Source organism: Panthera uncia, chromosome B4 (assembly GCF_023721935.1).
Source record: "Panthera uncia isolate 11264 chromosome B4, Puncia_PCG_1.0, whole genome shotgun sequence".
Lineage (NCBI taxonomy): Eukaryota > Metazoa > Chordata > Mammalia > Carnivora > Felidae > Panthera > Panthera uncia.
Genome location: NC_064809.1, coordinates 92,448,869 through 92,476,700, shown reverse-complemented (window position 1 = coordinate 92,476,700; position 27,832 = coordinate 92,448,869). Strand labels below are relative to the sequence as shown.

The 27,832-nt window shown below is 38.0% G+C and overlaps 1 protein-coding gene across 4 annotated transcripts in view; it reads right to left on the bottom strand.

The window, feature by feature from the left end:
- Nucleotides 1–20,521, bottom strand: part of CNOT2 (CCR4-NOT transcription complex subunit 2) — a 131,550-nt gene extending 111,029 nt beyond the window's left edge. Inside the window, exons 1-2 of one of the 4 annotated variants that reach the window (XM_049627411.1) lie at nt 20,434–20,475; nt 11,744–11,839 (exon numbers count right to left, since the gene is read on the bottom strand). Coding sequence is in view for 1 of the 4 variants with exons in the window: in XM_049627409.1 (XP_049483366.1) it covers nt 20,434–20,438 (5 nt within the window). In the remaining 3 variants the exon portion in view is untranslated. Of the gene's footprint in view, nt 1–11,743; nt 12,173–20,433 lie in introns of those variants that run through there. The other 3 variants (XM_049627410.1, XM_049627409.1, XM_049627412.1) reach the window with 3 other exon arrangements.
- Nucleotides 20,522–27,832: the final 7,311 nt, after the last annotated feature.

Here is a 27,832-nt window from a genome sequence, read left to right as displayed (position 1 = left end):
GAGGGGGAGAGGGGGAGAGGGGGAGAGGGGGAGAGGGGGAGAGGGAGAGAGAGAAAATATCCCCAGCAGGCTCAATACAGTCAGCACAGAGCCCGATATAGGGCTCAAACCCGCAAAACTGCAAAATCATGACCTGAGCAGAAACCAAGAGTCAGATGCTCAACCAACTGAGTCACCCAGGTGCCCCTAAATACTAGTTTTTAAGGATCTTATTCAACTCATTTTTTTTTTAACTTCAAAAGCACAATTTACTACCTGTCTCACTTTATCATCACTTACAATGTCATTTAATCACCCCCTTTCTACTTGTCCTACTAAGTTCTATCTTCCTTTTCTTCTATATTATATATTTTCAGAATAAGCCATTCTTCTGTTTTCACCTAGTAACTTTTCTTACTGAATGTGTGGTTACAACAGCATGTTTGGTTTAACCAGCTATCAATAAGACAATAAATCAATTAGACTTAACCTGTAAAATTTAAGAAAAAATGTAACACACTGGCATACAGTAAGTTTCTGTAGTGAAAAATAAACTGCCAAAAGATACCCTTAGAAATTTATTATCCTTATTCTAAATTTTCTGTATATACCATACACAAGCATAAAGCCTACTATTGTTCCCCCAGCATTTAATTTTTCTTTCAAGTCTAATTTGAAAGTCAAGTCTAATTTGATACAAGCATAATCAGAACTCACTTAAGCCGTATCAGTGTTTATGGTCAAAATATAAACTTTAATAACCTTTTAGTTATTTAGGTAAGTTAAAAATCTCCTGGTCACAAGCACACATTACGGATTTAATCTCCTAAAAACCACATTAATTCTCTTCTACTCCAAGGCCAAATAAAAATATTAATGCATTCAACAAATATACAAACATTTATGTAGTACTTAAATACCAGGCAAAGCCTGAAGAGGGGATTAAAAAAAAAAAAGCATTAATTTTAAAAGCCCACATTGAGGCTTGTCCTAATACCTAGTAGGCATTAAATTAAAGTTTGCTGAATGAATAAATGGTATGTGGAAAACAACTACTACAGAACCTGACTCAAAAAGATGTTAGTTTCCTGGTTGCTTTCTCCCCATCATTTTACTCTTTGAAATAATTAGCCACCAATAATGAAGAATTAGAATTACTGCTGTCTTTTCACCTTTATATTTCACTAAGCCTTTCAATCTGTAAAAAAAGTTTATGAATTATCTTTAATTATAATTTTAATTAGCTGAAACCTACAATTTTGTGACCTAAAAGTAAACTAATCAAGACCTAAAAGTGATCAATTTTACTAGATGAGATTTTTAATAGGCATAAACATGTGTTTCTTCAAACCACTAATGAATATTAATAAATAAATAACTGCAACCCTACAGGTAGGCATGATTTTGTCAATAGATAAAAAGCAGACACTAGCCACCAGCACTCAAAAAAAAATCACTATTAAATTACATTACCATTTTTATAGGCCTAATATATTTGCTTTACACACAATATTTACATACTTCTTTAATACTTCAACAACTACATGTAAATATAATTGCTTTCATTTTAGAAAAGAGAAAACTAAGCTTCATAAAAATTAAGTAACTTGCCCATAACATATAGGGTGACAAAACAAGGATTCATGCCAACGTCATTTAGCTCTAAATCTTGAATATTTTTCACTATTAAATCATCCCTTTACATATGTACACACAAAGTTAAGTCTAGCAACATATGCACACAGTCTAGAAGAGATTTTAACATCCTCATTATAAAGAAACGCAGCAAAATTGTGGAGGGAGGGATATTACTGTGCCAAACATGCATTCATTCAACAAACATGTTTTAGGCACCTGTTACAAGAGCACAACAAAATACTACCCAAAGGAAATGAATGATTGACACATGAAACAATATTGATTAATTTAAAATGTTACGCTGAGCGAAAGATGTCAGACACAAAAAAAATGCACACTGTATAATTCCATTTGTTTGAACCTCTAAAAAAATAATGCTAAGCTCTAGTGATAGCAGACTGGTGTTTGCCTATGGCCATGAATGAGGACTGCCTGGACCAGTGAACTTTGGATGTGATGCGAATGTTTTTATTTGAATCGTGGTGATTGATTGTTACTCAGGTATATAAATATGTCAAAACTCATTGCAAAGGACACTTAAATGGATGTCTTGTTTAATATGTAAGTTTCCTTAACAAAGTTGACTTAAAAATTAAAATAGTAATAAGGCACTTAAAAAATGGTACTTATTCCTATAGATATCAAATGATCATGGGCCTTGCTCAGAGAAAATCTTAATAGAAGATATACGTATTTTTAAAAACTTCCTAAAAAATTTGAGTAACATATTAAATTGCTTTAAAAAAAAAAGTATTGGGGCACCTGGCTGGTTCAGTCAGTAGAGCATGAGACTCCTGATCTTGGGGTTGTGAGTTTCAAGCCCCATGTTGGGTTTAGAAATTACTTTAAAAATAAATAAATAAAAATCTCAAGCATAAATAAGTAAACAAGTAAAGAAACTTAGTATAATAAACATTCAACAGAAATCAGTAATAATAGTAATAGCAGCATTAGCTTGTTAGCCTTAATTGCCGTCTTCATAATACAAGATTTATTAATTCAGTCACCTAAAGTTTCCTAAGTTGTAGTTTTTCAGCAAGAAAATTTAAATCATACACGAATTTTCCAATGTTACACGTTTTTACAATATACTAATTGCATTACATCTTGCTTCCCAACCCAAGAGCTACTTCTATGGATATAAGGATTTTTCTTAAGGGATCAAAGCAGCCACTCAGCATAATTCAGAGCATTGGATAAATCTGGAACTTCTGGCATTTTAAGAAAACAGTGTGGTGATTTTCAAACTATGGACTCCCAACAGTGGGCCATGAAATCAATACAGAGCATTTTAAAACTAGCATGCTTAAAGTCATCGTTTACAACATAATACAAAGAATCTGAATATATTTTGCAGTAAGGGAACGGTTTTCTGAGTCACACACATATGCATGGACACTCACCCTGGCTTCACTATAAATCCTGGCTTAAGGGGAAAAAAAAAAAGTGAAAGCCTCTAGAAGTATGCTAGGGCAAGAATGATAGTGTAATGAAATAGCCATAAACTTTGAAGTCAAAGATCTAAGTTCGTATCTTAGTTCTGCCACTCATTAGCTATATAACCTTGAAGAAGTTAACTACAGGCTACCTACCCTACAGAACCTTTATTTATTCAACTGTAAAATGGGTAGAATTCAATCAACTGTATAATAATTATGAAGATTATACAGAGGATCATTTTACTCAGAGTAAAAGCCAAAGTCCTTTTGATGGCTTACAAAATCTTTCCTGACTTGCCTCTCTCCCCCTATCTTCTCTGCACCCACCTGCCTACCATTCTCCCCCTTTCCCACTGTACTCCAGCCACACAGACTTCCTTGCAACTTTTCAATCATAAGACATCCCTTCTAGGGGCGCCTGGGTGGCTCATGTCATGATCTCACGTTTCGTGGGTTTGAGCCCTGCATCAGACTCTGCGCTAACAGCTCAGAGCCTGGAGTTTGCTTAGGATTCTGTGTCTCCCTCTCTCTCTGCCCCTTCCCAACTCATGCTCTCTCTCGCTTTCAAATATAAATACACATTAAAAATTTGTTTTTAACATAAGACATCGCTTCTCAGGGCATTTGCTCTTGGTTGTTGTCCCTTCTGGAACTTCTTTCTCTTGGATATGCAGAGAACTGCTCCCTCACCACAGGGTTGTCACCTTCTAGGGAAGGACTTCCGTGACCTGGCAATTTAAATCTGCATCCCATACAAACTTCATACTCCCTTGGTCTCTTTTTCTCCACACCCCTACCACCATCTGGCACATCACGTTTTATCTTTTATTTTGTACCCTGTACCTTTTTTGTTTTCAGTTTATTTATTTTGAGAGAGAAAGAGTGTGTGAGCAGGGGAGGGGCAAAGAGAGAGGGAGAGAGAATCCCAAGCAGTCTCCGTACTGTCAACACAGAGCATGGAGCTCAATCCCATGAACCATGAGACCATGACCGAAGCCAAAATCAAGAGGCAGACGCTAAGAGACTGAGCCACCCAGGCACCCTTCTCTCATTCTTTTTTTAAGTAGGCTTCATTGCCAGCACAGAGCCCAACATGGAACTTGAACTCAGACCCTGAGATCTTAACTGAATAAGCCACCCAGGCACTTCCACTCTATATTCTCTTAGAACAGCGCCTGGTACATAATAGATAAATAAATATTTGCCAGATGAATAAACAGAATGAGTAACATACAGAAAATATCTAATACAGTACTTAAATGTTACTTTGCCTAACCCCCACTACCAAACCACTTATTCTTTTCAAATTCACCCATGGATATCAAATTGAAGCCCTCCGGACAAAATAAGCTTAATGGTAAAAACACAATCTTATTTTTGCATTTAACATAACATCTTAGCCACATTTTTACTGTTGATACAGCATATTAAATTAGGCAAAACTCCTCTTAAACTTTTACATTATTAGTGTATCCAGTTTAAACCACTTTGTGGTCAATTTTGGTACAGAACTTCAATACGTTAACTTCTCTTCATATTTGTGTGGTATTAAATATGATTTGCTTTTCTCCCAGGATATATAAAATGATGCTTGGGAGAGGACCAAAAACAGGATTATAATCCTTTATTATTTTACTCTTATTTTTATTCTTAGTATTGAGAATGAAAGTTATGAACAGAAAACATGTAAAGCACTTTGGGAAAAAAAAATTTCTAAAACTCTTAAGTTTATACCTTCAAATTTTAGGACAATATTTTTTTACACAACCACACTCAGTGTCATTAACAAAAAAATTAAGAAGACAATTCACACATAGCTGGTAACAATGTAAACTGACACAAGGTTGTTCTAAGAAAAAAAGTAAGTATTAAAAGCTTTGGAAAATAGTTTTTCAAACATTCAACAATTTATCTGTCAGGCCCTACGCAAGGTTTCAAATACACATCGAGAGCAAAGCTGACTCAATCCTTACTCATGATCTAGTGGTAGAATGAAAGATAAAATTGTTAAAATAATGACTATATGGTAAATGCTACAGGAAGAGGAGTCTACTTATGAAAGTCCTACTGTCATTCACTCCTAACAATTCTATAAGGTATACCTACTTCACAGGAGAGGATAATGAAGCTTAAAAAGTAAATTTCAAGTATTGGAGCTACCTCTAATACTTTAAAAATAATAATTGTACTTCTATAAACATTTTCTAAAGAAATATTAAAATGTGCAAACAGGGGTGCCTGGCTGGCTCAACTGGTTAAGCGTCCAAATCTTGATTTTGGCTCAGGTCATGACCTCACAGTTCCTGGGTTTGAGCTGCTCCTCAGGCTCTGCACTAACAGGGAGCCTGTTTGGGATTCTCTCTCTCTCTCTCTCTCTCTCGGCCCCTCCCACTCTCTCTCTCAAAATAAGTAAACATTTTAAAAACTGAAATAAAATGTACAAACAAAAATTCAGGTAAAAAAATGTTCACCACAGTGCTATTTATAAAAGTGAAAAATCAAAATAAAATTAAATGTTCAATAATAAGGAATTAAGTCAGCCATGCTCTGGCCATAAGGAATCATGTTGGTTTTTTTTTTTTTAATTTTTTTAATGTTTATTTATTTTTGAGAGACAGAGACAGAGACAGAGACAGAGAGCGTGATGGGGGAGGGGCAGAGAGAGAGGGAGACACAGAATCCGAAGCAGACTCCAGGTTCTGAGCTGTCGGCACAGAGCCCGACGTGGGGCTTGAACCCACAAACCATGAGATCATGACCTGAGCCGAAGTTGGACACTTAACCGACTGAGCCACTCAGGCACCCCAGGAATCATGTTTTGGATAAATACTGAATGATGCTGAAAAATGCTTATGATCTAAGCTTTTGTTTTTAAAGACACAAGTTATAAATCAGTAAGTATAGCCCAATTTCTCTATTACAAAAAAAGAACAGTGGTTGTCCCTAGACATTCTTCTTCTTTCATACTTTTCAGCATTTTCTACATTTTCCATATCCTCCTGTATCACTTTGGTAATCAAAGTGATTACATACACATACTCTGCCCAGGTTAACAGTTCTCTGGTGTGCAAGATTACCAAGTAACTTTTGTTTCCTTCTTTTTCTCATCTTTATTTTCCACTTTCCTGTAAGTATTGCTATTTTAGTTTTTACCACAGGCCTTAGCACATGACCTCATATTCTATTTGCTTTACATAAAAATTTAAAATAATAGTATTACTTCCTGGGTATGCTGCGATAATGAACATCTATATTCAAGAATCCAAACTTATAAAACAAGTAAGTTACAAGGAAATCATTTTGGGCACCTGGATGGCTCAGTCGGTTGAGCATCTGACTTCGGCTCAGACAGGATCTCACTGTTTGTGAGCTCGAGCCCTGCAGGGGCTCACTGCTGTCAGCCTGTCAGAGCAGAGCCCACTTCAGATCCTCTGCCCCCCATCTCTTCTTGCCTCTCCCTGCTCACACTCTCTCAAAACTAAACATTAAAAAATTTAAGGAAAGTCATTTCTATTACAAAAGTCTTCTCTTTGGGGCGCCTGGGTGGCGCAGTCGGTTAAGCGTCCGACTTCAGCCAGGTCACGATCTCGCGGTGCGTGAGTTCGAGCCCGGGGCTCTGGGCTGATGGCTCGGAGCCTGGAGCCTGTTTCCGATTCTGTGTCTCCCTCTCTCTCTGCCCCTCCCCCGTTCATGCTCTGTCTCTCTCTGTCCCAAAAATAAATAAAAAATGTTGGGGAAAAAAAAAAAAAAAAAAAGTCTTCTCTTTAAAAACCGTTCAACTTCTCAAAGGTGCCTGGGTGGGTCAGTTGTCAAGCATCTGACTTCGGCTCAGGTCATGATCTCAGTTTGTGAGTTCCACTCCCACACAGGGTGAGCTTGAGCCCCGCTTTGGGTGAGCCTGCTTCTCTCTCTCCCCTCCCCTCCCCTCCCCTCTCCTCCCCTCTGTCCCTCCTGGGATTCCCTCTCTCTCTCTGCCCCTTGCTCACCTGCACCTTCTCTCTCTCAAAATAAAATTAAATAAAGTTCAATTTCTTAATATGTTAATTGGAATAATGTTAGAAATCAAGAGAATTTAACTGCTCTTTTTCTGAGCAAATTGATAAATCAGAAGTAAAGATAACTATTTCTGAAATAGTGTTAAAACTGAAAGTTTAATTTTGTAGAATCAAAAACACGTATCTTTGCCATATCTTGAAATTTCAGCATGTACTGTTTGCCAAGGCTGGCATATATGATTAAAAATAAAAGCCATTTAACTATACACTTTAGGATATAGACTATTCTGAAAAATGAATTTTCTAGCTACTCTTAGTTAACTCCAATTTTACAAGGGTGACAGTAAAAGCAATGCCTTTCCCTTCAATGAACAACAATCATTTTCCAAATTTCATTACTCTGTGATTCACTTTCCTTACTCTGCTACTGCAACTACTTAGTACTGCTTTCCTTATATGGTATTTAATGCTTCAAAGGGCTCAGTACCCAAGAGATCTTACAGATTTAAGGATTAAAAAAAAAAAAAAACAGTAAAAGTTATTCATACACATTACATAAAGAATATACAATAGTTTCAAACTACTGCACTGACATTCTCAATTCTCTAACTGTAAATTACAAGTGAATTTCATTTGCAAGGAAAATAGGCACGATGACCATAAAAATGTTTGACTAACAGTAATAAAGGACACAAATATAGTTACAAACAATGGGAATAACCCAAAGAACATTCACCATCTTTCATCCTTAATGAAGAGGAAATGAACATGAGGTAGACTCCCTGCCATATATACTTACAGAAAGAAAGAATCAGGACTTCCACATGCAAAAATATCCAAGTATTAACTTGCCTACTATGATGAACACTCTCCATGCTCCCTCCTCCCCCAAATCCAATAAGCCAGATATTCAATCACATAAAAATAAAGGAAAACCATATGAATGCAGTACACCACATGGTAAAATAAAATGAATGAATGAAATCACACAACTTAAAACTACTAGTTGCATCACAACCATTAATAATCAGGAATCATCACCACAACACTTTAACATTACTTTACAATTAACCAAACGTTCTCTTTACCTCAATTCTCATCAGGAACGTTAGAAAGTATAAATGACTAAAAAACTACGGCTCTTCAGTATTAATTGATTTATCCAAGCACATGGCTAATAAATTCATGGAACCCAGACTGGAACCCATTTTCTGAATCCAAGTACGGTAGTCTTTCCAATACAATGTATTATCTCTCTGTTAAAGGTGAGCACATACTCAAAGGTAAATAAATGACCTGACTTTCTCAACTTTCAAAAAATAAATGGTAACTTCTATGTTAAGTATTCCCTCTGAATTTCCTCCAAGATTCTGGAATATTTACTCTGCAAAAAAGGAAAGAGATATAAACCAATACCTTTATAAATCTGTCAGATGTTCTACATGATTCTAATACACTTGATTCATTTTAAAGATATAGAAACTGAGGCAAAGAGAAGAAACTTGCTATAGGTAACTTGACATAATTCAGGTAGACACAAGTCTGAGCCCTAAACTAACGTTCTATTAGATCTACCCGTTTATCAAAGGAATTACCAAATGTCTACCTATTATATGCCATACACCACGCCAAGAGCTTCAGATAGAGCAATGTTAAGATGTATTTATGTTACTCAAAATACTACACAAAATACTTAACACATCTAAGCAAAATTCCTGGCAGGAAAAACATACATAGACTCTTAGGAACAAAACTGCATCTTCCTTGTTTACATTTACAAATTTGATACAGAAAAGAGCATAATGCACTCTGAAAAAACTGTGGCTAATTCTCATTTGCCACAGAATCTCATCTTTACATAGCAACCCCCTACAAAAAACAAAAGCAAAAACAAAAAAACCCACAAGAGCCTTTATCCCTTACATCTAATCTACCTATCCGCATTTTTTCAAATGAGAAAACTGAAGTTTAGGGAGGGTAAGTTACAGAACGAATTAAAAGAGATAGAATGGTGATCATGTAAAATTCCAGCACAATTTAATAGGAGTTATAATCAGTTCCATCTTATTCAGCCAAAAATGAACTCAACAGACAATTAGGCAACTTGGGCAGCTACAAGTCACAATGGAAATCCATTAGCTTCCCCTACGAAAAAATGACATATAATGCATACTATCAAAGTATTAATTTGCTCAAACTGCATTCTTAAGGAATTAATTCTTTCTTTTTGAAAACACACATTTGGGCTTTTGTCTCGCCTGCATTTCAGAATTAGTAAATAATGCCAACAATCTAAAATAAGTGCGTGACTGTCACATGCAATATTTTGAATTACACAAACACACATCTAAGCATTGTAAAATAAGCACTTGTAGTAACATAACACAGGTTTCTCCACTGTTCAAAAGTAAAGCATTTCTATGAAACCTTTTAGTAAAACAAAGCAATTACCATTGACTTATATGGAAAAATTTCTTTTAATGTTTATTTCTTTTTGAGAGAGTGAGCGAGAGCACATGCATGCACTCAAAAGAGGGGGAGAGGCAGAGAGAGAAGGGGACAGAGGATGCAAAGTGAGCTCTGCATTGACAGCCTGATGTGGGGCCTGAACTCACAAACCGTGAGATCATGACCTGAGCAGAAGTTGGATGCTTAACCAACTCGAGCCACCCAGGTGCCCCAATATGGAAAATGTTTTGAACATTCCCACAGACTCCCAAAAAACTTTTCTCAGGCTTTGCTGAAACCTTAGGACACCTCTTGCTAACGAATGCAGAAAATAAATTTAAGATAAAGCACAGATGCCCACAGACACAGTTCAAAACTATGGCGGCATGATGCTGAGATGCTAAGTGTAGTTCCCAAGAAGGAACTATACTTCTTGCGGTTCCTCTTGCTGCCCCAGTACACACTGAGAGACTCATTATAAAACAAACACTAAACGCGACTTTCATTTTCTACCTTTTTTCATAGAGCAAAAACCCTCATCTTTCTGTTAGGGAAAACAGGTACTAACATAAGTATCTCATAAAAGCAAAGAGGCATAACGTGAACTTTTGAAAAGCAGGCGATACCTGTATAGGTATCCGCTCCTATGAATAATTATATCACTAATTCAGAAGTTTTGGTTTATTCTAATTTATCTAAGTAATGTTAAATCTCATGCCTGCAAATAATGTCAAATAACATTTAAACTTTGTCTGCCCTAAAACACATATGACAAATTTCATCCACTAAAACTTTTAACTTTTGGCTTATATGTATTGGCTTATATATATAAAAAGTTCTCTGGTAGAAACTTAAAAGAGTTTCATACAGTTTTGTTTTGTTTTTCTGGTGTGTTGTTGTTTGTTTGTTTGTTTTCTTAGTTTAGGTTAGAGAGGGTGTGTGCAAGCTGGGGAGAGGAGCAGAGGGAAAGACACAGAGAATCTTAGGTAGGCTCCATACCCAGTGTGGAGCCCCAGGCAGGGCTCAATCTCACAGCTGTGAGATCATGACCGGAGCCGAAGAAATGAAGAATCAGATGCCCAACAGACTGAGCCACCCAGGCACCCCATTCAGTCATATGGTTCCTAATAAAAAATCCTGCCAGTATGAATTCAAAACACTCAATTTTTCTACTGAAGAAAATATATTCCTTCAAAAATTTCACACCATCAAATCATAATTTTAATTATAATTTGACTGTGAAACCTACAATGCCCCCCTGAAGCACAAATCTGATTTTCAAGAGCATTGTTTTAAAAAAATGGTAAATTAGTCCCCATCATGTAAAAAGTTAATTCCTTCATCCAACTTCTCCTGAGGTTACTGTGCCATTCTCCAAATCCTCATATTCTCCCAGGCTTTCTGTATTCGCAATGCTGTGTACCCTATCCCACCTAGAGAACCCCAAATCACCCTTCAGAACCCAAATCAAATTATCTCCTCTTTGATTAATTCCCTCAAATAATGTTACTCTATTCTAACTTGTATCCACAACATGCACCATAAAAAATGAACTTGAATTACTCAGTAGCACTTGTAACAGTGCATGGCAGTATACTGAACCGTACAAGAAAATCTGATTAAACACGAAAACCATTACTAATGAATTTCTAAGAAAAATATACTAGGTACAACCTTGCAAAACTGAAAACTCTTAAAGCATTTTTCTATGCTAATACAAATAAAGTTTAAAATTTCTTCCCCTTTATAATTTTCCACTAATATAGACAGACTCCTAATTCCACCTAATCCAGAAAACATTTCCATGGCCTCTTAATAAAAAATAATCCCTCTTTCCCTATAGCTTGCTATAAAATTTAATACAAATTATTGGGTCCACCACAACATTTTCATGGTTGAAAAACAAAGACCATCTTAATCATCTTTTTCCCTTTAGGGTTTATCCCTATTTATGCTGAAGGCACTAAGTAACTGTTTATGAAATTTCTGATTATCAGGAAACAAGCAAAACTTGACCCCATCTTGGGCCCTCTGTTCTTTCTGCCTGGGAAACCAATCACTTAAATTTTTTAATGGCTTTCCCTTATTTTTAGCTACTGTTCAAATGTTACCTCCAGACAAAAAGACCTTTCTTCATCACCCTACTTAAATTGGTCCCCTTCTTTCATCCCTAATCAATTGCTATACCCTTATCTAACCTCTTTATTCTCTTTATCACAATTACTACTATCTGAAATTATTTACCTTTTTATTTTCTGTCTCCCCCTCTAAGATGTTAGCTCCATTAAGGCAGAGACTTGTCTTGTTCACTACCATACATACCCAGAGCTACAGCAATGTCTAGAAGAGAATAAACACTCAAATTATTACAGAATTTATCTACAAAATATCTACGATGCTAACATTCAATCACTAGAACCTGAAATTTAAACTTAAATAATTTTTATCCAAATGTTACTCAAAAACAAGTAAATTCTATGAATTCCGTATCTGCAAAGAGATAAAAATTCCTGACTTTCTAAGAATGCTGAATTTTAGGTTGGAAGTGACTTTAGAGATCAAGTCCAGTGGTTTTCAAACTATGCTCTGAAATACTTAAAGAGTAGGCAAAGGTCAGATTCCCTGAAGCACTGGACTACAATTGTTTTATATATATACATATATACATATACATATATATATATATGTATATATATATATGTCTATTTAGGATACGTGATGTATACACACAAAGAATACAAAAGTACATTTGAAGGGGCTCCTGGGTGGCTCAGTTGGTTAAGCATCTGACTCTGGCTCAGGTCATGATCTCATGGTTCATGGGCTCGAGCTCAATGTCAGGCTCTGTGCTAACAGCTTGGAGCCAGGAGCCTGCTTCAGATTCTGTTGTCTCCCTCTCTCTACCCCTCTCCCGCTTGCCCCTCCCAACCCCCCCCCCCCCCCCAAAAAAAAAAAACTAAAAAAAAAAATGGGGCCCTTGGGTGGCTCAGCCCATTAAGCGTCTGACTCTTGATTTCAGCTCAGGTCATGATCTCATGGTTCTTGAGTCTGAGTCCCTCATCCAGTTCTGACAGTGTGGAGCCTGCTTGGGATTCTCTCTTTCCCTCTCTCTCTGCCCCTCACCGGCTCATATTCTCTCTCCCAAAATAAACAAACTTAAAAAGAAAAAGTACATTTTACATCGAATTTAAACACTTTGAAGGCTGTTTCTGCTGCCAGATTTAATGGTTTTGCTATAGACCTCAAAGCTTGGGTTGAAAGGTCTACGAATATATCCACATTTCTCGTAAGTGGACACAAATCAGAAAGAAGGTTATAAGTCTAATTTTTTTCTACTCTTAAGGACAGACATGCTCACTCAAATAAAATTATAAAAACTCCCCCTGGGGTACCTGGGTGGCTCAGTAGGTTGAGAGTCTGACTCTTGATTTCGGCTTACATCGTAACCTCCTGGTTTGTGGGTTTGAGCCCCGCATCCAGCTCCGCGCCTACAGCACAGAGCCTGGCTGGGATTCTCTCTCTGTCTCTCCCTCTCCTGCCCCTCCCTTGCTTGTGTTCTCTCTCTCAAAATAAACAGACATAAAAAAAAAAAACAAAAAAAACAAAAAAAAACTACAACCCAAAGCACTATTTTTTGCCCTAGGAAATCAAGGCAAAGCTCAAGACATATCTGCTCAGCACATAATGTCCTTGCAAAATAAATGTGCAATAAATAAATGTATAAAATGTGGCATCAGTGTGATACAAAATTACCTATTCTTATTATAACACAGTATTATTTAAAGCTTTGGCATTTCTTGATAAATATGATTATAATGCTTAAAAATGTGAGCTGTTTTATTTTGCCAAAGTCAAGCTTAAAACAAAAAATTTCCTACTTCTCTTTCAAATTTCTATATTACCCTAAATCTGCAAGATGACGAATTAAAAACAAAAATAAACCTTCCACTTATACATACTTAATTTGATAAATTAAGCTAGAGTAACATTGAGAAATATATTAGATGCTGTGTCCAGTCTAAGAACAAAATGGTCTTTATAATTCCCAATTACTAATTTTAATACTAATCAAAACAGCTTGATTGTTCTATCTTTATATTTATATTCAAATATAACCTTATTTAAGGGGCACCTGGGTGGCTCAGTCAGTTGGGCTTCTAGACCCTATTTTGGCTCAGGTAATGCTCTCCCAGTCATGGGATCAGTTGTGGGATTGAGGAGCCCTGCTTCTGGTTTCAGGCTCCAATCTGGGTGTGGAGCCTGCTTAAGATTCTCTCTCCCCAGGGGGCGCGCCTGGGTGGCTCAGACCCAGTCAGTTGGGCTTGGGCAGTCAACTTCGGCTCAGGTTATTATCTCATGATTCGTGGGTTCAACCCCTGCATCAGGCTCTGTGCTGACCGCTTGGGGCCTGGAGCCTGCTTCAGATTCTGTGTCTCCCTCTCTCTCTCTGCCCTGCCCCCCACTATTCGCACTTTGTGTCTCTCTCAAAAATGAATAAACATTAAAATGAAAAAAAAATATTCTGTCTCCCTCATCCTCTGTACATCACCCGCCCACCCTCTCAAAAAAAAAAAAAAAAAAAAAAAAAAAAAGGTTAACCAATATATATAACTTATTTAAAAAGTAAACATCAAAATGACAACCATGTAAAACTGAGATAATGGGGTCGCCTGGCTGGTTCAGGTGGAAGCGCACACAACTCTTGATCTTGGGGTTGTGAGTCTGAGCCCCACAATGGGTATAGAGATTATAAATACATACATACATATGTATACATATATACATATGTACGTATGTATATATAAATAAACTTGAGATAATGTATATGAAAGTGCTTTGCAAGCTGTAAACCACTTTTTAAAATATTAAGCAATAAAATTAAGTCAAAAGGAATCAGGTCCTTTGAATGGCATTAATTATTGAATACTGTTATGATACCAATCTCACAAAAACTTTTACAAATAGAAAATTAAATACAAAATTTGAAGGATAAACATAATTTACAATGTAAAAAGTAACACAAAAACACATTCCTGCCAAATATGACACAAAACCAAATGTTCCTCTCCCAAACACATTGTATTACATAATCAATCATTACATTCTGTCAGGATGTGGATACAAAATGGAGTTATGTTTCAACATCCAAATACATAAATGGAAAAATGGCATATCGATATGTTTGGAAAAAAGCAAGTCCACTCATTGTTACCTAAACTGCCAGGACATATAATTTTCTCTTGCTTATTTTATCATTCCTTGGCAGAGTAAAATATTACTAAGTGTGACTCTCATCTACTTTCAATATAAGGAAAGACATTTCAATTCAGTAAAAGCAGAGAAAGGACTGCTGTCCTGAGTACTGGATCAAATTATCTTTTAAAAAATATATACCCTCTCTCTGTATCTTCAGTTTTCAATCATTAAGAACTCTGTGGCAAATATACAGCAAATGAAACATAAAAAAAGATTTCTAAAATTTTAAGTCAAATGTTAGCACCTCCACTAAATGTAATTCAAGAGTACCATTTACTCTGCTTTGATTTTTACATCTCAAAAAATGGACACAAAACAAGTGTACAATCTCTTATTCAAACCCTCTAAGCCTACGTGTTTCTCAGAATTGGAATTTTTCAGGTTTTAAAAAGATGAAACAGTACATGTATCATTTATGACCAAACACCTCCCAGAGTGGCATAGACAGCATAAATAATCAAATACATTAACATTTCTGCTGCAAAATGTTGGAAAACAACATAGACCAATAAAGACCACGGTTAGTTCCCAATTTCAATTGGAATTAGTCACCATGAAAAATTAGTTTCAGAACTAAACGTTTTAGACTACATTAAGTCATCTTAACTAATTTTCATAAGGAGAATGGTATTTGAACTGAAGAACTCCTAAGCTTTGGGACAAGCATTAGGAGTAAAAAAAGGTTGGGGAAAGGGTGGGGGGGTGGGCAGGGTGACAGAATCTAACTGCAAAAAGCCCAAATCCAATAGCAGTTCCTGGTTAAGCAATGGTTAAGTATATATTACTGTGTAAATAAAAATACAGATCCTCTTCAACTAATGATGGCATTACATCCTGATAAACCCATCCTAAGCTGAAAATATTGTTACGCTGAAAATGTATTTAATATATATAACCTACTGAATGCTGTAGCTTAGTCTAGCCTAAGTTAAATGTGCTCAGAACACGATATTAGCCTACACTTGGACAAAATACCACAAAGCCTCTTTTAAATGTACTGAAAATCTCATGCAATCTATTGAATACTGTACTGAAAGTGAAAAAAAATGGTTATATGGAGACAGAATGATTTCAGGTGTACTGTTTATTCACCCTTATGATAGCATGGCTAACTGGGAGCTGTGAGTGGCTGCCTCTGCCCAGTATCACGACAGAGTATTGTACAGAAAACTGCTGGCCTAGAGAAAAAAATATCAAAATTTGAAGTACAGTTTCTGTTGAATGAGTATCACTTTTGTATCATCATAACATCAAAAAATTGTAAAATTAACCATCATAGGTCTGGGACTGTCTATTCAAAATATCGTTCAACCAGTGACCTTAGCCATACAAAATACAGCAAAAAATACAGAAACACGTCACCAGAGGCACTTTATTACTATCCTTCCCTTTCCTACACTTACTCTACATACATTTCTCTAAGAAGCTAGTTATCTAGCCTCCCATAGGTAATTATGATGCAAAACTATAGGAAAAAAAATTCAAGGAAAAAAAGTAATACAGGATGTTCTTCTTCCCATCCCCTTTTCCAATATAGTATTTCTGGTCTATGGACCGGGAAACAGTACCCTGAAAGCATGGAGTCAAATGACAATCTGGCACCAGTTCAGTTTACTGATAACCTTTATTGACAACCTACTAAGTACTATGTACTACAGAAGGTACTAGAAATGCAAACATAAAGACATAACCCTACCTCTTAGGTAGGAAGGTGCTTAAGGTCCACTGGAGGTTATGGTAGATGGTAGGGATGGACAGTAGGTTACAATGCAGCATGACACTTTTAATTATTTAAGCTTAAAGACTAAAAGCAGCACAACAAAAGGATTTGGGGACTCAGGAATAGTTTCATTTAAAAAATGACACTACAGTAGAGTTTTGACGAAGAAGTTTGTCAAACAGAGACGTGGTAGTAAAAGTACCCCTACCCACCCACATAAAAATATATGAAAGCAAAAAAACAAAAACAAAAGCTTTCAGGGTAAGTAGCAAATACAGTTGTCCAAAATATCTACCTACATCTAAATAGATCCCAAGTGTAAGCATATACATCAAATATGTCCAGAAAAGGGAAATTTTTTCCTACATAACTTATTTTATATTTCCATATTATAATAAGCTATATTATCAAAAAAAAACACTTAAGCCATTTTATTACTTCATAATTGAGTGTACCTCCAAGTGATATGCCAAGAGATGTGCATCTACATCTCAGAGAACAAGCTGTTAGAAAAACATAATAAGAACTATTTTTCCACGTTATCCCTAACAGTATAGACAAAGTAAATAAATGAACAAGCCATATGAGCATGACCTGTCATAGACAGGAATTTTAAGAGGTCAAAAAAGGATGCCAAACAGAAAAACTAAAGCAAGAAGAAAAAATATATACAGTATTTAAACTGAATGTGGAAAGGTTAAAATCAGGTAAAAATTGAAATTTCTCTTTGTAAAATCAAGGTAAAAATCAAGGTAAAAATTGTAATTTTAAAAAGTGAAAACCCTAATGTCCATTCTATTTCTTTTCAAAGGCAGACTCTCTCTAACAGACATCAATGTTAAAGCTTATTCAAAATATCTAGTGAAAGTCACAATGAAATTCCTGTTTAAGCATCACAGGCAGAAATTAACCTTAGTAAGGAGGAACCATCACCTGTATCATCAACCAAAATGATTCCTATCATAGCACTAGATCCCTTCCTTGATATCAATATTGTATGTAATTATATTCAAAAATTATAGTGCAGCTAGATTAACTCTGTAAAACTGCCCTACCTAGTACCTTGGTTTCTTTTGCTTCTTTGTGTTACAAAATCTACCAGAGGTCTAGGCAACAAACAAAATCTTATTTAGTAGTATCTTTTCCTAAGACTGTATCACTATTTGCATAAGCTGTCCTCAATGCCTATTCAAGCAAGCACAGGGAAAGTTTTGTTTTTAAATATGTAATAATAGAACAAACCTTGTACTGGTAAAAATTTCAGGTTAATTTAAAAATACTATTTATCACTGCTCTTAAGGAGTAAAAAACAAATGAACTTATTTTTACTAGTCTATTGAGGTCTATTCATATTTCATATATAGAAGTAAAGTATGCTTCTACTTTTCTACAGTATAAGAAAATTTTATGAAGCAAATTTGTCACTATACAGGGCAAAACTAATTTCCCATAGGTTGTGAAAAATTCTCTAAGAATCTTTCAAGATACAAGTACCTTTAATACCATTATCTATTAAAGAAATAAAAACGAAAACTAGGTTAGAAGCACTTGTAATGAAATCTCCTCATAAATCTGAAGTACTTATTTACTTTTGAACAAAGAAAAATTTCAGGTTAAAACTAAGTGTAAAGCATCTCCAGAAAATGAAAAAGTAAATTAAACACCCAAAATTATTAAGTAAAAACATAGGTAATTAGCTCTCTTGGGGAAGAATATCATTCTGAGTTTTATTTTATCTTCAAGATCAAGTACTTCTCAAACGAAGGAGATATAAATACACTCTTGCATTCTGTCCTATTTTTTTCCACCACACAAATTTACTTTAAAACGGAAGTATTACAGAAACTGAAAAATTTTTAAAGGCTGTATTTGAAGGCTGTTGCTTGCTTAGGCATACAGTCAATTCTCATTCCCCAAGAGCATCAGATTAGGTTACAGATATCTCTATGCAGTATACTTAGAATAAAAGGGTTCTGCTTACAATAATTTATTTTTATTGATACAACATTAATCAGGATGTAGAAACTGTGAGTTTCTCGATTCCTGTCTAAATTACAAAGTATGCACAGAAGTAACTGCAATTCAAGCCCCTAGGGAAAAAATGAGAAAAATACCTTTTTAAAATTAAATGAGAATTTTACAAAGTCAAAGTGAACAGTTTTGTCTTTTTTACGTATGTATTATTTTTCCTTTAAATTTAATATAAGAATTACAAACTAAAGAGTTCAACATACAAAGCTTATTAACGATCTTGGTCCATTAAGTAGTGTTTCAACTAAAATATCTGAATGTAGACATCTTTAGATGTTTTAGCCATTTCAGTCCTCTGTGATTCTGAATCAACCCTTTAACTCTGAGATAAAGTTATCTTGCAAAATTGCAAAAGATGTGTTCACTGACGTTTGAGAAATAACTTGTCAAATATACTAAGTATTTCTAAACAATTCAACTTATACCCATGTAAACAGACACTTTGAAATTTCTATTCAACGCCCCCATACTTTATATTTCCACTTATGTTATTCCTAAAGGCAAATCAAAAGTTACACTTAACGATTCTAGAGGTTTAGAAATTCCCAATGCCAAGACTAACAGGAAAAAATGTGTTCAATTGTTACCTCTAAATTCAAGTATGGCCTCCCTCGTGAACAGATTTTAACTCAGTACTTTCTATTATTTCGCCAAGAATATAAGGGTTGATATGAATGTACTTAATTATTATAAACGGTCCAGAAGATTAAGAAAGGAGTTAAGATTCTCTGACCAAGAGTTCTATGAAAATGAAACAGAATGAATTGCATTCGGTCTTATAGATGTTGAAAAGTGAAGGCCTCCTCTTAGGATTCAAGGGAAGTTGATGTTTAGGTTCCTTCCGAGGGTGGTACCCGTATGTAAGACTTTTGTGGTGGTAATGCCATATCCACAGGCTATGGTATAAATGCAAATTCTAAAACCTTGGAAGTGTTTTTATAAACGAAAACTAGAATTCGCATTCGCTGAAGACAGGAGTTTGAGGCTTTCTCTTCTAGATGGACAGCAGAGCCTCAACGAAAAACTAGGTGGGCCTCCTTCAACCCCACTCATTTCTTCCGTGAAACTTTTAAGTTAGACCCAAGGCAGCACAAGGTGGAGAGGCCCCGGCGGAAGTAGAAACCTAGAACTGGCAACTTCACAAACAGAAGCGTCTCAGGTTCCTCCGCCGCCCCAGGACTATCCCGTCTCACTCTCTATCACACCACTGAAGGTTCACCCTCCCGGTGCGGTGGCAGAGGAAGCATCACAGTTGCACTCCTCCTTCCACCAACCATACCCTTTGGTATCCCAAGGCCTGGGGGCTCCTGAGGCCCGTTAGCCAGTACAATGTCCCGCCCCCCACCCCCCATCTATTACACACACATACACACACAGACACAAGTTGCAGGTGATGTGGGTGTACTCAGAAAATGTGAACAGCCAGAGACCGCGGCAGCTGCTGGGAACGCGGCAGCCCCATCTAAAGCGGACCCGGGCTCCTTGGCCACCACCGCAGCCGCCTTCTCTTCTTCCCCAGGAAGCAGCGCGGCGACGGTGGCTCCTCCGCGCTGGCGGGAGCTCGGCGGAGCGGAGTCTAAGGGAAGCCTCAGCGCCCGCCGAAGGGACCGGGCCTAGCTAGGATCCAGGGCTGCCGCTGCAGCCACCCAAGTACAGCGACGCTTTACGTCCCGTCCACCACCCTCCCCATACACACCCCCTCCCTCCTCCACCGCCGCCACCCCCCCTCCCCGCCCGCTCCGCTCTCCCTCTCTCGATTGGAGCCGAGACAAAAGCAACGGGAAGCGGCGGGCCAGGACGCTGCCCGCGGACCCCGGACGCGGCCGGACCGGCCCCGAGGCATTCCCCGGCCTTGAGGGGGCCCCGAATCCGCCGCCCCCGCCGCGCACCCCGCTGCCAGACTTCCGAAAATTTGCCAAAAACTCACCGCATGAATTTTCTTGTCCCGCGGATCCAAGATGGCGACGTATCCACCGCGGAGGCTGCTGGGAGCAAGACCTTTACCCTCTGACCCCCGCCGTGACCCCCGTCGTTCCGGCTTCACTCAAAGCGGCGGCGGAAGGTGGGAGCGGCGATTGCCGACCGGACAGGGTTGGGGGTGGGTAAGCGGCTTCCCGCGCGTTCGAGAAAGGGTGGGGAGAGGCGCTTCACTCCCTCACCTTCTTCCCCGCGGCTTTCAGCATGTCTTCCACCGACTCACGGGGAGGCTCGTCGCTTCTTCGCGGCCGTTATAGCGAGCAGGGCCTCTGCGGCCGCTGCAGGTCCCCTGAGACCGGGTCGCGCTGCACTGGGCACGGGCCCTGGGTCCGAGGCGGGCCCCGGGGTCCAGGGGCGGGGAATGGTGAGGTGGCGTCAGCCCGCCCTGCCTGGGGACGCGGAGCGTGTTTGTGTTTGTGTTCGTGTCGGACACCACGCCCCTCCCACGTCCGTCCGCCTGGAACGGCCCCCACACCCACCCCACCCCCGACTCCCACCACCTGAAGCAAAACTGATCGTTGTCTTGTTTTCCTCCCTCAGCCCCCGCAAACTGCGGTGTTCGTGCACGCACTTCCAGGGACCAGCAGCACGTCACCATCACCTCCTGAGAAGTGAGTTCCCCTCCGCCGAAACCGTTGGTATTTTCTACTCATCACCCTTCCTTTTTCTTCCTTTTTTTTTTTTTTTTAACTTGATGGGAGGGAGCATATTGGGGAGCAAGTTTTTAAAGCTCTATTGAATGAGCTTGCGCTAGCCGAGTTAGATTTATAGCACTTTCTTTCGCTCCTGTTCCCCCCAGTCCCCATGTAGGCTGGAGTGACCGGCTGGGCTGTGAGCAATACCGTTTGAAATTACGGTGGCTTTGATGGGAACTTCAGGAGAGTGAAGTCTTTGTTTTTCAGGAAAGTAACTGTCACTCAAAGTTCAATTGCTGTTCTTCGAAATAACCTCTATTCCTTTGTGTGTCGATAAATGCTTTCCCTTTTGTTACTGTTCGACATTTTTGGACTTTAAAAAGAGCTTCTGCATGTGTATTTTGGAATTGTGTAGTTTCATAAAGTGAATTGTTATTCTTTTGTGTTTGAGTGATAGACTTTATTAATGTAAAGTACAAGTCATTTGCAGTAAATAAAATTTCTACTTCCCTTGTTTGTTTCTTCTATAAAAATCACCTTTTCTTTACAAAAAAAAAAAAAAACCCTGTAATCCAACTTAAAACTTACCAGTGAAGGGCAGAGGGTGTCTATCTTAAATAGCAAGAAAGATAAGGATGTGATAAATAAAAGGTGACTTTGTTGTGTTTACAGAATGCAGGGTGTTTTGACATACTAGTAAACGTTCTGTGATTTAAGTTAAACCCCGAATGGTGCTGACGTTCCCAGTAGAAAATGTGTTGCCTGATTATTCATTTCGTTACACATTCTACTTCCCTGTTGTTTACTTCAGGTGAATTCAAGGAGGAGCAACCCCTCTTTCAGTCCTTTCCTCCCCAGCCCCCAGCAGTTCCTTCCTGCCTCTTCAGCATTCTCTTCCGTGTAAGATGATGTGTTCTAGGACTGGATATGCCTCTGAGTGCACGTAATCCAACTTCATCCTGTCCTCACCCTTCTCGTTGCTTCCTCTCTGTTTGTGTCACGTACCAAGCTCTTTCCAGTCTGTAGCAGAGACTGTTAGTTGTCCCCTAAAATTTCTCCCTTTTTTTCATGCTAACAGACATGGACACATGGCTGTCCAGAATGAAGACTGTTTTCCGGCCTCTCTGTAGCCATGTGGTAGTCTGGCCAATGGCGTATAAGCAAAAAGGTCATGTGGCGTCCCTTCAGAACCACCCTTAAGATACAGTTGGTGTACACATCCGGTCCTCTGTCTCTTTTCCTCTTAATATCCTGCACCCTGGAATATGGATGTGACGGCCTGGAAGTCTAGCCGCCAATGTGGGCTGCAGGCGAAATCTTAAACTGGTGGGAGCTTGGGTTCTTGAGACCTTTGTGGAGCACTGTACCAGCCCTGCACTCTTTACGTTCAGTTTTGTTTTGGTTTGGTTTTTTGTTTGGGGGGGGGGGGGGGAGAGGGGGGGGGGGGGGGCCCCCTTTTTTTTTTTTTTTTTTCTTAGTTCGAGCAAGTGAGCACCAGTGGAAGAGAGGGGCAGAGGAAGAGAGAATCCCATGCAGGCTCCAAAGACGCAGGGCTCGATCCCACAACCCTGGGATCATGACCTGAATGGAAATCAAAGATTCAGATACTCAACCAACTGAGCCAGCCAGGCGCCCCTACATTTAGATTTTGATAGGAGAAAATAAATTTCTATTTTATTAAAAACTCTATTTAGGGTCTCTTCTCAACTGAATGTAATTTTAACTGATACTCCATCTCAGGACCTTTGTACTTTTGCACTATTATTTTTTTCTGTCTGGGATGTACTTTCTCTGTGTCTATGTAGCTAACTCATTCTCATCCTTCAGGTCTTAACTCAGAAATCAAGGCACACGGGCGCCTCAGTATGTTAAGCATCCGACTCTTGATTTTTGGCTCAGGTCATGATGTCATGGTTCCTGAGTTCGAGCCCTGTATCAGGCTCTGCACTGTCAGTGCTTAGGACTCTTTCTGCCCCTCCCCTGTACGCTCTCATTCTCTCTCCCTCTCAAATAAGAACTTTAAAAAAAGAAAGAATCTCTGACAGGCCTTCCTTCACCACCATGTTTAAAGTATCTCCTTTTCCCATTTATTTTTAAATAGCATTTATAATTTATCATTATCTTTATTGTTTGATTTCTGTTTCCCTTTACCCCACTAAAAACTTAAGTTCCATGGGGGCAGGGGCTACATCTATTTTGATCACTGCTTTATCCCCCACACATAGTATACATTAGGTAAGTACTGTTGAATGAATGAAACACTGAATAAATAAACCATTGAATGAATGAAATAGATTCTTATCCAAGATTAGGTAAGCTTTTTTTTTTTTTTAAATGTCTTGAAAGGTTTCCTTCACATAATATGTAAACTCCTGGGCACCTGGGTGGCTCAGTCGGTTGAGCATACCACTTCAGCTCAGGTCAGGAACTCAACGGTTCATGAATTGGAGCCCTGTGTTGGGCTCTGTGCTGGCAACTCCGAGCCTGGAGCCTGCTTCTTATTCTGTGTCTCCCTCTCCCTCTGCCCCTCCCCAGCTCTGCGTTCACTCTCTCAAAAGTGAATAAACGTTAAAAAAAAAAAAAAAATTTTTTTTTTAGTAAGTAAATAAAATCCAAGCTGGGAAGCAGCTAGGAAAAATTGTGCTAAACTAATGGAATGTACTAGCTTCCATCCCTGGATAATGAAGATGTATACCTTTTTGGGGGAAATTGACAAGGCTATTATAGGAAAAACAACTTAATTGGTAAGGCTGACTGGCAAATCAGAAAGAATACTCAATATCGTATATGGGGCAGAAATTTCCATTATGTAGTGGTCTGATTTATTATGTAACTTACTGGATCTCAGATTCTTCATCTAAAATGTAGGTAAGAATCTTAAGCTTTGAATGGTAATATAAAAGTTTAATAGTCCATCTTGGGAGTGAGTGACAGAACACATGTTACACATTAATTTGGTTTTCAGGTGTTATTTTAACAAGTGATTATGTCTTGTTAGTACTGGCAAGGGTTCAGAGAAATAGGGCTTCTTAAACTTCCGAGTATATAAATGGCACACACACTTCTAGAGTGCAGTTTGACAGTATGTATCAGAAGCCTTGAGCATGTGCATTTGACCCTGAAGTTCCTCTTCTAGAAATGTATCATAAGGAAATAAGAATATGTGTAACAATTTGATTGCAAGAGTATTCATTCCTGCATTGTTTGTTAAGATATTCCTTAAATAGGGGCGCCTGGCTGGCTCAGTCAGTTGAGCATCTGACTTGGGCTCAGGTCATGATCTCACGATTCACAATTCGAGCCCCAAGTGGGGCTCTGTGCTGACAGCTCGGAGCCTGAAGCCTGCCTCAGGTTCTGCGTCTCCTTCTGTCTCTGCCACTCCCCAGCTCACACTCTCTCTCTCAAAAATAAACATTAAAAAAGATTTTTTTAAAGATATTCCTTAAATAAATTAAGCTACATGCAGAGAACAATATTCGGCCATTAAAAATGATGTGGAAGAAATGTTATTGACCTGATATATTAAGTGTAAAGAGGAAGTTTTAAAATGTACAGTTGATCCTTGAATAATGCAGGGGTTGGGATGCCCAACTTCCTCCCTCACAGTCAAAAACTGCTAATAGTGTACCATTGACCAGAAGCCTTACCAATAATATAAACAGTCAACATATTTTGAATGTTATATGCATTGTATGCTGTATTTTTACAACAAAGGAAGCTAGAGAAAAAAAAATATTAAGAAAATTTCAAGGAAAATACATTTACAGTATTGTACTATATTTATCGAAAAAAAATCTGTGTGTAAGTGGACCCATGCAGTCCAAACCTGTGTTGTCAACTGTAATTCCAATTTTGTAGAGATTTGTAGTCTCACAGAGATCTAACAGGATATGTGCAAAGGGTTAATTCAACCTTGCAAAAGTATTTTTATTTACAGCTATTTTTATATCATTATTTCTATTTCATTTTTTAATTTTCATAGAATAAAAATTTTGTATAATAGTAATAAAAAAACGCTATTTCTGTCTTTATAAAACCGAGTGAATGATTTGGAACAATAGTATCACATACTCAGTTGCCAAGCCTGATATCTTTATCCTTCTTCCCTATGCCTCACAAATAGTTATCAATTGTGTATTTTATCTTCCAATGAAGACATAGTAATAGCAGCAACAGATGTAGCAAACACTTAAGATTCACTGCATGCCAGGCATTGTTGTAAGCATTTTACCTAAATTAACTCCTGCAATCCTTACATCTACCATATTTTGTGCTAGGATCTGCTAAAATCTGTAGTTCGGACTAAATTCTCTGTTAGGGCAGAAAAAAAGAGGACTGTTGTGTCAGGATAATTTCACCAAGTAGCTGTTTAATTTCCATGTTGAATGACTGGATAGCTGGGGATGAAAGGAAGGGACATTTTCACAGTGAGGGGAATAACATGAGCAAAGGCAGATTGTACATGCTGGGGCTGCCACAGGCAAAGCACCACAGATTGGGCGACTTAAACAACAAATGCATTTTGCTCACAGCTGTGGAGGCTAGAAGTCTGAGACGGTTGGTTTCTTCCCAGAGCCTTGTTCTTGGCTTCTAGGTGGCCCTTTTCATGTTTATGTGGTCTTCTCCCTGTATGTGAATTTGTTTCCAAATTTCCCCTTTTTATAAGAACACCAGTCATATTGGATTAGGACATACCCATATGACCTCATTTAACATTAATTACCTTTTTAAAGTTCCTATATCCAAATGTAATAACATTTTGAGGTAAGGGGATTAGCACCTCATAAATTTTGGGGGGACACAACACAATCTGGGTCAGCTTAGAAGCAGAAATGAGCATGGGCCAGCAACTAGAACCAGACTCAGATAAGCAGAAGGGGACTAGTGGAAATTACGTAGAATAAGGAGGCAGGATTTTGGAGTGTTTTAAAATGCAGAGCAAAAGAGACAATAGATGGTTTTTAAGAAGTCACTGCAAATAACCCATTTCCAAAGTTTAGTCAGCACCAAAAAGGAAAACAAAATAGAATCGTTTGTAGTATCTTTTATCATGTCCACTTTTATCACCTAACGTCACTGCTCTCATCTTGCAAAGATAATTACTTTAAATTATGAATCAAAAAAATTATGAATCCTCTCCAAAGTAATGTTTTTACCTATTCAGATCACTTTCATACAATACAAGTTTTTTCCCACATCAGGCAAAAGAATCAACAAAATACTTTTTTACTTTGCTTTCTCAACTACGTTAACTGTTGAATGTTTTAATGCATGGTTAAGATATTTTCTTAATGCCAATTCTATCCCACATATGAATTATAAAGTATCTTCCACTTAAATAAGTAAAAATCCCTCCCCCAACAGTTTCCAGAATCAATGAATATAGAAGTAAATCAATCTAAAACTCAAGAAATGGGATGCTTGGGTGGCTTAGTTGGTTAGGTGTCTGATCTCAGCTCTGGTCATGAACTCACAGTTTGTGAGTTCGAACCCCGTGTCAGGCTCTGTACTTGACAGCTCAGAGCCTGGAGCCTGCTTCAGATTCTGTGTCTCCATGTCTTTCTGTTCCTCCCTGGCTCGCACTCTGTCTCTCTCTCAAAAATAAAGATTTAAAAAAAAATTTTAGGGGTGCCTGGGTGACTCAGTTGGTTAAGCGTCTGACTGGTTCGGTTTGTGGTCTCACAATTCCTGAGCTTGAGCCCCAAATTGGGCTCTATACTGACAGCTCAGAGCCTGGAACCTGTTTCAGATTCTGTTTCTCCCCCCCCCCACCCCCCAACTCTGTCTGTCTCAAAAATAAAAATAAACATTAAAAAAATGTTTTTTTAATTTTTTTAAATAAATAAAACCTGAGAAATCAGCCAATACATTTCTGTTTAAAGAAAAACAGATTAAACACTGACATGATAGCAGGAATGAAAGCAAGTTATGTACACAATAGATTGGAAAAATTATCTGTGCTTTTTAAATACTAATGGCCTTAGTCATAGCCATTCAAATGCTGAATACTAACCTGTTTTGTAACTGAGGAACTTAAAGTGAAAATACATTCAGTATAAAAGAAAATGAAGATTACAAAGACAATGAAACAGTAAAGGTTATGAAATCTGTAGATCTTAAGAAAGCCTTGGTCCTGGAAGAAACACCCCTACTTGAACTGATCCCATCCTATTCAATAATTCTTACTCTCAGGAGCTATTTATGTTTTATGTTTTTTTGTTTTGTTTTTTTAAGTTTACTTATTTTGAGAAAGAGACCACATGAGTAAGAGGGGCAGACAGAGAGGGAGAGGGAGAGAATCTCAACCAGGCTCTGCACTGTCAGCACACAGTCCAGTGCGGGGCTCGAACCCAGGAAACCGTGAGATCATGACCTGAGCTGAAACTGAGAGTTGGACGCTTAACCACCCAAGCAACCCAGGTGCCCCAGAGCTATTTTATGTTTAACCTAAAAGTTTTACATTGCTTTTTTGTTTTTGGATTTTATTTTTATTCCTTGAAAGTGCTCACACTGCAAATTGTTCATGGATGAAATATAGAGCTTAGCACATTTTTTCTCTACAAAATTATGGCATAAATTTGCTCAGTTTTCTATCTGATTGCTAATAAATGTTATACCACAGAGTTTGTAAAAGAAACCCCTTAAGGACTAAATGTGTAGAGCATGCTGCAAAGTGCAAGAAGTAAACTAAAAATGAATCTATAAACCTACATC